This window comes from Aegilops tauschii, chromosome 5 (assembly GCF_002575655.3).
Source record: "Aegilops tauschii subsp. strangulata cultivar AL8/78 chromosome 5, Aet v6.0, whole genome shotgun sequence".
In the NCBI taxonomy this organism is placed as follows: Eukaryota; Viridiplantae; Streptophyta; class Magnoliopsida; order Poales; family Poaceae; genus Aegilops; species Aegilops tauschii.
Window position 1 is genome coordinate 451,651,220 of NC_053039.3, and position 9,212 is coordinate 451,660,431.

The following is a 9,212-nucleotide window of genomic DNA, read 5'->3' on the forward strand; positions in this document are numbered from 1 at the left end:
GAACCAACAAATTTGGCATAAACATGCCCATCACTAGCACGGCATAACACATAAAGAAGGGTTAAAGTCGCCGGCTTTGTTGGAAGGGGTGGCATTGCCCTTCTTGACACCACCACCCTTCCCATTGTTCTTCTTCTCCTTAGAAGCACCCTCTCCCTCCTTCACAAAAGTTTGCTTGAGAGGAGGAGGTCGTTTGGCCTTGTCATTCTTCTTCTTATTCTTGGACTTGGGTGTAAACCCAATCCTCTCCTTGCCCACAACTTCCTTTTGATTGCTCAAAAGGTCGTTGAGGTTCTTCTCACCTTGTATGCAAGACACAAGGCCTTTCTCAAGTTGCTCCTTCAACTTGGCATTCTCCTCCACAAGATGCACATGCTCACAACACGGGTTAGTAGCATTTGCATTATCAATTAAAACCATATGAGGAAATGTGGCTTTCTCCTTGGTTAGCTTCACTTGGAGTTGATCATGAGACTCTTTGAGGCTAGCATGAGCACTTTTCAAGGCCTTGTGAGCCTTGTCAAGTATATCAAACTACTCCTTGAGTCTAGCATGGTCAACCCCAAGTTTGGCCTTCTCGGATGTGAGCACACGAGATACAACAAGAGCATGATCAAGATCTTTCTTTAACTTAGCATGATCATCATTGTGTGACTCCTCAAGAGCCAAACGATGACCATGCTCTTCCTCAAGCGCATTAGAGAGGTCTGATATCTCATCAGCATAGTCACGACTATGCCCTTCCATCTTAGAGATGGTTTCGTCGTGAGCCTCGATCATGTCATTGGCTTCACCAAGTTGTTCCAAAAGAGCAACAAAGTGCTTCTTGGATTTACCCTTCAGCTTACTCATAAAAGACTCAAATTCATTTTCTTCCTCCTTCGTCCCCTCACTTTCATCAATGCAATCCGTCAAGGAAGGATTAGTAATGATGGTAGTTTTGATGTTGGGGGTTACCTTGTTGGTGGCTTTGTCCATGAGTCACTTGGCGGTGATGTTCTCGTTTGGTGAGTCAAAGAGGGACACCCGTGGAGTTGTTGCAATGGCAACGGAGGCCACGGCAACCGTCTCACCGTCTTCATCATCATCATCATCCTCATTATACTCTTCTTGTGCCACCAACCCCTTGGGAGGAGTCTTCTTGGTGAAGTTGTTCTTGCTGGGGAAGGACTTGGCCTTGTCTTTTCGGATAAGCTTGTCACCATTGTCTTCCCTCTTCTCGTACGGGCACTCCGCAACAAAGTGGCTCACGTTGCCACAATTATAGCATGTCCTCACACGTTGCTTGACCTTGGCGCCACTTGAGTTGTTCTTGTTGAAGTTGGGCCTTGAGTTCTTCTTGCTCCAAAATTGCCGTGAAGCGAGAGCCATGTGCTCATGATAAGCATATTTGGTATCTTCGGGGCAACACTCCTCTTCTTCCTCTTCACCCTCTTCTTCCACACTAGCCTTGGCCTTCAAAGCAAGGTTGGGCTTCTTTGATCGTTGAGATCGCAACACTGCATTGTCGGCGGTCTTGTCCAAGATCCTCATAGCAACAAACTCATCCAACACTTCACTTGAGGACAAGGCGTGAAAGTCCGGCCTTTGACAGATGACGGATGACATGGCCTTATGGTAGGGCATCATGGCCTTGAGAAACTTGCGCTTGATCCAATTGTCATATGTATCCTTGCTCCCGTGATCTCGGAGTGAGACCGCGAGAGTGGTCAATCCCCGGTGAAGCTCACGAGGTTCTTCATCTTCATTCATCACAAACTCATAGGCTTCATTTTGCACCACTTCAAAGTTAGAGCGTTGAATGCTTGTGCTTCCCTCGTAAATGGAAACAACATGTTGCCATGCTTCCTTGGCCACGGTGAAAGGTCGGAGGTGTGCAATATCTTCGGGAGGAATTGCTTCTTGGAGAATGAAGAGAGCGGACTCGTTGAATTGATGGTCCACGGCTTCTCTAGGAATGAAGTTGCTTGGGTCGTGCGGGTAGAAACCTTGCTCAATAATTCTCCAAAGATTAGTAGAACTATGATTTAAATGATGTTTAAAGCGATACACCCAAGAGGCAAAATCCTCATTTTTCACAAGCTTAGGAGGAGGACCAACATGATTCATATGCGTGGAGGGAACCGGTCCTCCATAAGTAAGTGGAGGTTCAACATGGGCAAAGATGCCATTCCCACTTCTACCACTAGTCAAAGGTACTTGATCACTAGTAGTTTCCCCCTTGTTGGAGTTAGCATCCGTCACCTTGTTAGTGGGATCGACCACTTCCAACGGTGCGGTGGAAAGATTAATGCCTTCAAGATATTCCTTGAACATGCCTTTAACCTCGGCCGTCAAGGAGGTTTTCAATGTGTCCAAAGCCGCATTGAATTCATCACGAGAAACCGCGGAACCCCCATCGGCCGCGGACAAGGTGGGACTCGCACCGGGGTGCTCCTCCACCTCGTCCGTGGTGTCAACCATACTCTTCGGACAGCAAAGTCCTTAATAAAGAGACGATGCTCTGTTACAATTGAAAGGATCGATATGGTTGACTAGAGGGGGGTGAATAGGCAACTAACAATTTTTATCTTTTCTTGACCAAATTAAATTTAGCATCAAAATAGGTTGTCTAGATGTGCAACTAGGTGAGCAACCTATATGATGCAACAACAATAAGCACACAAGCAAGCAAGGGATACAACACAATAAAAGCTTGCACAAGTAAAGGTAAGAGATAACCAAGAGTGGAGCCGGTGGAGACGAGGATGTGTTACCGAAGTACCTTCCCTTTGAGTGGAAGTACATCTCCGTTGGAGCGGTGTGGAGGCACAATGCTCCCCAAGAATCTACTAGGGCCACCGTATTCTCCTCACGCCCTCACACAATGCGAGATGCCGTGATTCCACTATTGGTGCCCTTGAAGGGCGGCGACCGAACCTTTGCAAACAAGGTTGGGACTCTCTCCACAACCGAATTGGAGGCTCCCAACGAAACCACAGAGCTTCACCACAATGGAATATGGCTCCGAGGTGACCTCAACCGTCTAGGGTGCTCAAACACCCAAGAGTAATAAGATCCGCAAGGGATTAGTGGAGGGAATCAAATTTCCCTTGGTGGAATGTAGATCGGGGCCTTCTCAACCAATCCCTAGAAAATCAACAAGTTTGATTGGCTAGGGAGAGAGATCGGGCAAGAATGAGATTTTGAAAGGCAATGGAGCTTGGGGGAAGAGGTCAACCCTAGGAAGAAGAAGACCCCCCCTCCTTATATAGGGGAACCAAAATCCAACCGTTTTCTGCCCAGGCCCGCAGCTAAGCGGTACTACCGCTCCTAGGAGCGGTACTACTCCGCACAAGCCTAAAAATACACAGTGTATCTACGGTAGTGCCAGTGGCAGCGGTAGTAGAAGGTGCCAGGGGCGGCAGTACCGTGCGGAGCAGTACTACCGTCCTAGTGCCGCTCTACTACCGCTAGAAGCAAAGTGGGAACATAACCTTGCACCGAGGAAAACCCCACAAGCGGTAGTGGAGATGGTAGTACGGGCTGTAATACCACCGGAGTGGTACTACCGCGCCACTACTGCCCTACTACCGTGAATTACAGACCGACAACCGAATGTTGCACGCTCGGGGAAACCCTAAGCGGTAGTGCTACGAAAGTACCCAACGGTACTACCGTGGGCACTAGCGGTACTACTGCTAGCAAGATGCTGAAAACACCACAGAAAACATGGAAAATCTCCAGAGAAGGGAAAGGAGGCTGTGGGTGCATATGGGGCTGTGTACGTGTTGATTCCACCCATACCTTTCCAAAGCGGACCCCCTCTTAATAGTACGGCTTTCCTACGACTCAAATCCACCGAAAAGAAACGTAGAGAACCGCCGTCTTCGATAGGCTCCGAGGGGCATCGAATCGTCTAGTGCCTAGACATGAGATATCTGAAATGCTCAATGCACACGATTAGTCCGCAAATGCATTGTCATCAATCATCAAAACCACTTAGGAAGAAATATGCCCTTACATTGGCTACACTATTAACCTTGCATACCAAATATAGGTCACTTGCAATAAAATTATGTCACTATTGCTCCATGAAGGAGTGATGACCTTCCCATAGGTCACTTGCAAGGAGTGTGGAAAGCCCTTCGACATCGCCTTTGTCTTGCTTTGGCTGCATCCATTGAGAAAGCAAGAGGTCGCGTGGGAATGAAGAAAGTGACGTGATTTCTTTCAAGTTTTTCTTCTTCTTCATTTTCCTTTTTTAATTTTGGTTTCTTGGGTTTACAAGTTTTTTTTAAAATATTTTTTCTCGTGTATTGCTCAGCATGCTCTCGTGGACAACACATGTGTGCCCCCTCACATAGCGCACCTGTGCTCCTTATGTTCCTATGTGCAACACATATGTGCTCACACCCGAAGCACACATGCCACGCTCTCACAGATAGTGCATGTGTGCTCCCCACAGGTGGAGCACAAGCAAACCAGAAAAGAAGATAAGGGAGCCATCTCCGCATGAAATACACATGTGCTCCCACAGGCAGCACAAGTGTACTCCCTGCAATGGAGCAGAACTAAACCATAGAAAAGGAAAAAAAAGAGGTGTGCTTACATCAGCAACACATGCGTGCTCCCTGCGGTAGAGCACAACCATAACAAAGAAAGTAAGCACGCTCTAGCTGGCAGCACATGTGTGCTCCGTGCGGGTGGAGCACATCGAAACGAGAAAGAGAAAAAAGAAAAGAAATGAAAGATGTGCTCCCGCACGAAGCACACATGGGCAATGCAGGCGCACTCCTCATGGCCCAGCACATCCAACCACCCAAAGGGGAAAATGAAAAGAAGGAAATACATGCGGTTATCTCTCCTTCCACCACATGTTGAACACGGAGCGCACCCAAGACCCGATGGAAGGTATCAAGGCCGTACAAGGAAAACCCAGCGAACCGAACACCGGAAAAGTAGGATCGGATCGCACGAGGCGACCAGGAGGCGACGAGGCCCTTGCGCGCCGCCGGTGACGCCTCCGGTTCCCTCTCTCTCCATCGGCCGCTCCGGCGGCGGGAGGGAGGGGGAACCTCGGGTCTGTTCGCTAGGTGGGTGTGTAGTAGGGTTAGGGTTGAGGAAGACGCTGCCGAGGCCGTTGCGGTGGTGTCGCGTCGGAATAAGTTTCTCCGGGCTCCGTTCGCGGTCAGGCGAGGCTTTTGCCTTTGTCTAGGAGCCAGCGGAGTTGGGGATCCCCGGGTCTCGTCGAGGTCGTGGGCTTTGGTGGCTGGAGGTCCATCGGCACTGGCCGTCTGGGTCCTTAGATGGGCGATGGATTCAGGGAGACGGAGACCCTTCTTCTTCCTTGTTGGTATGATTTGCTGCTGCTGTTCTTCTCCTTCCTCTGTGCTGATGCTGGTGGGAGATCCTGCTTTGTCCGGGCGGATGGCCCGGCCGCGGTGCTGGATCGGTCGGATGACTCGAGTTCTCTTCCCTCCGGAAGGGACACTTTTCGCGGTACTCAAAGCCAAAGATGGCGACGACTGTTGCAGGTGTGTTGGATTGATGCCCATGCCCTGTCAGCGCTGGTGTCAAGAAAAGAGGAAGCAGCATGGCGGCAATTGTACCGTGGTCGAAGATGATGACCTACTTGCGACTGGTTGCAGATCCTTCTGCTGCAGGGGTCTTCTCTCAAGATTCAGGGATGATGACACAAGGCTCCGGAGATCTTCCTGTGTTATGGTTGTCTTAGGGTACTTTAGGTGTTCATGGTCCTTTGTGTTTGCGTTTCAGTGTGCTTGTAAGGGTCAACTTCTTTGTACTGATTGAATGAAAAAATTCTTTAAAAAAAAAAAGACCCGGTGGAAGGTACCTCTTGACCAGTGATTTTCCTTTTTTTTCTTATAAGTTTATTTAGGGGTCTTTCTTATAAGTTTGAACTAGCGATTCAATTCGTTTCTCTGCAATGAAACCGTAACCGTGTGTGTTTGCCACAAACGGGCTTGTTTGCAGGTCCAGGAGGCCCATGCTGGCCGCACATCCGGCGTGCCACACTCCCACTAGCGATACCTCCGCTCCCTTCCCCCACAGCTCCAGTCTTCACTCTCTCCAGCAAGCGCTAGCTACTCTCCCCCGTCCCCCACCCGCCGATAAACCCTAGCTAGCTTCTCCCCGGACCCGCCGGCCTCTCCCCGACGCCGGTGCGCCGGCCGCCAGGTGAGTCACGCGACCGACTACCCCAATCCCATCTCTTCCCCTCCCCTCCGCAATCCCCCGATGCGCTCGTCGCCGGCCGGCGGGCGGCGGCGTGGTTCATGCTGGAACGCCGCCGGCCGGTGGTTCTTCTTAGTCTCTCCCCGGGATGATTTCCTTCATATCCGGGACAAATATAGCATCGGCATTTTCCTACACAGATAGTGGATTTGATTGGATTGGGTTGGGTGCTCGCTCTTACACGAGTTGGTTGCATTTTGCCACATTCTGGTACTATCAGTGTAGAATCCTGTTTGATAATGCCTAGAATTGACCTGACTGCAGAGTGGATACCACATCCTGTAATTAACCTAGACACCTAGTCATGCCCTGTTTGTTATCATACCGGCGGTGTGGTTCTTGGTCGAATGCCGTTCATGGGGTTAGCCTGCCCCCAATGCTCTTCATCTTCGGGTCAGGGAGGGCATGTAAAGCTGGATAGTGGTGGATTGGATTGGATGCTCTTACATGAGCTGATTGCATTTGCTTAATTACATTCTGGTGCCCTTAATCCTGACAGATAACAAATGTATAGAATCGACTTGATTGCGGAGTGGACAACACATCTTGTACTCCCTCCGTAGCTTGCAAAATGGTCTTACATTATGGGAAGTAGTTAGCTTAGCCGTGGCCTGTTTGTTTTCATAGAGAAAATGAGTCTTTTTTTCAGTATATATGTATGGACGAATAGTTCTTTCTTTTAGAGAGACATATGAATTGAGCTAAATCTGCATAAACCATATCGTTTCGCCAGTTGATGGGCACAATCTGAAATAACTAATCCCAGGTAGGTAGTAGAGAGAAGCTGAACTTTTTGTTGTATTGTAATGTTCGATGATTTTCCGTCCGAGCTCTGTACTCTAGCATTTTCTGGATAACAGCATAAGTAAAGGACTGTAATCGTACAATGAGTACTAGAGTGTGACTGGAAACTGCATGACAAGTGTAGGCCAAATTTTGGCATTTCAGTGGTGCTGATGGACCTACCAAGTTGGTACTTGTTGATTGAGTAACTTGTTCGCTGCTGATATTCGTAGTACCTACTTTGCAAATTTCATCACTGATGTGGAGATTTTTGAATCCAGATATCCAGGTTGATTGGCTGCAGTTCTTCAGAGGCACCATGCCTGCTGGTGACAACCCACACTCGATATCAGAGAAAAAGGCAGCACTGAGGGAGTCACCTAAGCAATCTAAGAATGATGTTAATCAGCAAGCCAGAGCTTCTACATTTCCTAAAGACAAAGTTGCTGGGACCGTTGGCATCAAGAGGCCGCAACCTAACGCCCCCCTGAGCCTAACCACCAACCAGCACGCGCCAGGAAATCCCGGGGCAAATGGCCATCTCGTGTATGTGCGCAGGAAGCTTGAGACAGACCAAAGCAAAGGAGGCGCTTCTGCTGGTGCAGAGAGTGCCAATTCTGTGAGCTCAAAGAAACCTGCTACTGGTGGACCGCAGGAGCAAAGTTTGAAGCTTCAGAACAGTGCGACTCATGCCCAATCAGCTCCTGTTTCCGTGTCTCCTGCTGCAGCTGCTGCTACCACCAATGCGTCTCATACTCCATCAGCTCCTGTTTCCGCGTCTCCTGCTGCAGCTGCTGCTACCACCAATGCGTCTCATACTCCATCAGCTCCTGTTTCTGCGCCTCCTGCTGCTGCAGCTGCTGCTACTGCCCCTGCTTTGCACCCTGCAAGTTTGCCGGCTCACCTTTCTCTCGCGAAACAGTCTCCAGGAGTGGTCGCTGCTACTGCCCCTTCATTGCACCCTCCAACTTTGCCAGCTCACCTTTCTCTTGCGAAACAATCTCCAGGGAAGGCTACTGTCCATCCAAGTGTTGTTGTGACTGCTAGTCCGCCGCACTGCAGTGTTGTGTCTACTGCCATGCCTCAGAACTATACGGCTGTCAATACATCGCCTTGTAATGCTGTGGCTACTAGTGCAGCACCTCGTGATGCTGTGGCTACTGCTACGACACGTAATCCAACTGATTCGCAAAGATCAGGGGATCAAGATTGGAAAGCAAGGTTTCTTCGGCTGCAGGCATTCCTGAGAAATAATGAGCAATCAGGACAGGAAGAATACATCCGCAGTAAGTTCATTATTCTTTGTTGACAACAAATTTACCACAACTGCTATCTAAAACACGTGTGCTTTGTCTGAATTGTAGTGCTCCAGTCTTTGTCATCTGTTGGCCGGAGCAAGCATGCCATTGAGCTGGAGAAACGAGCAGTCAATCTCTTAATTGAAGAAGGTACTCAATCTGATTTTTGCAGCTTTGATCTTGCATTTTAACAATGCTTATTGGTATTTGTATTTCCGCACATTGATTCATCATAAATCTGTTTACAATAGCTTGAGTGTTTGACTGCACTTACACCCTTATTTGCTTCAGGGAAGGAGCTGCAGAAGATGAAATCTCTGAATGTGCTCGGCAAGCTTCCACCTGCCGAACATCCATCACTACCAACTCAGCCAACTTTTGGTATGCGTCTGCCGTTCCAGCCATTCCCAGCCCGCCGCTGAGAAGAGCGGAAAATCAGATATGTCACCGCATAACGAGTGTTCTGAAGCTTTCTCATGACAAACTCTTGCGACCCGAACGCTGCAACATGGTCAGCGTGTTTTTGCCTGTGTGAGCATAAGCTTTTCATGCGTATGTCCAAGACTTAATGCTAGCTGAACAGAGAACCCTCTCATGGTGCCGAAAGCGCATAATAGCCGTGCACCTTGCCTGAACTTTGATGGATCTAATGTAACCATGAACCCTATAGGTAGATAACTGCTGTGAACATGGGGCATGTGGTTCACAGACTTCCCTAATCTCTGACCAGCATATTCAACGGTTTGCACTGACGTAGGCTGTGCCAGTATTATTCGTGTGTTGCATCTTGTTTAATTGCACGGGTGGGGATCAAGCCATCAAGGTAGGAACTCCGTCAGCAACAAATAAAAGAAGTGCTAATTTGACTAAGATGCTTCATTATTGATGCTTATA

At 48.8% G+C, this 9,212-nt stretch overlaps 1 protein-coding gene across 1 annotated transcript; it reads left to right on the top strand.

Moving 5' to 3' along the window:
* The first annotated feature begins 6,013 nt into the window (after nucleotides 1-6,013).
* Nucleotides 6,014-9,090, top strand: LOC109782082 (uncharacterized). The gene is made up of 4 exons (XM_020340665.4): nucleotides 6,014-6,180; nucleotides 7,302-8,306; nucleotides 8,385-8,468; nucleotides 8,610-9,090. The coding sequence occupies exons 2-4, from the start codon at nucleotides 7,340-7,342 to the stop codon at nucleotides 8,738-8,740; spliced, it is 1,182 nt and encodes a 393-aa protein (XP_020196254.1). The 5' UTR covers nucleotides 6,014-6,180; nucleotides 7,302-7,339; the 3' UTR covers nucleotides 8,741-9,090.
* Nucleotides 9,091-9,212: the final 122 nt, after the last annotated feature.

What these genes read in the sequence shown, in the direction of transcription:
- LOC109782082 (XM_020340665.4), top strand. Translation starts at nt 7,340, where the DNA reads ATGCCTGCTGGTGACAACCCACACTCGATATCAGAGAAAAAGGCAGCA. An exon ending in ACAGGAAGAATACATCCGCA is followed by an intron (nt 8,307 to 8,384) that starts GTAAGTTCATTA and finishes TCTGAATTGTAG; the next exon opens with TGCTCCAGTCTTTGTCATCT. An exon ending in CAATCTCTTAATTGAAGAAG is followed by an intron (nt 8,469 to 8,609) that starts GTACTCAATCTG and finishes TATTTGCTTCAG; the next exon opens with GGAAGGAGCTGCAGAAGATG.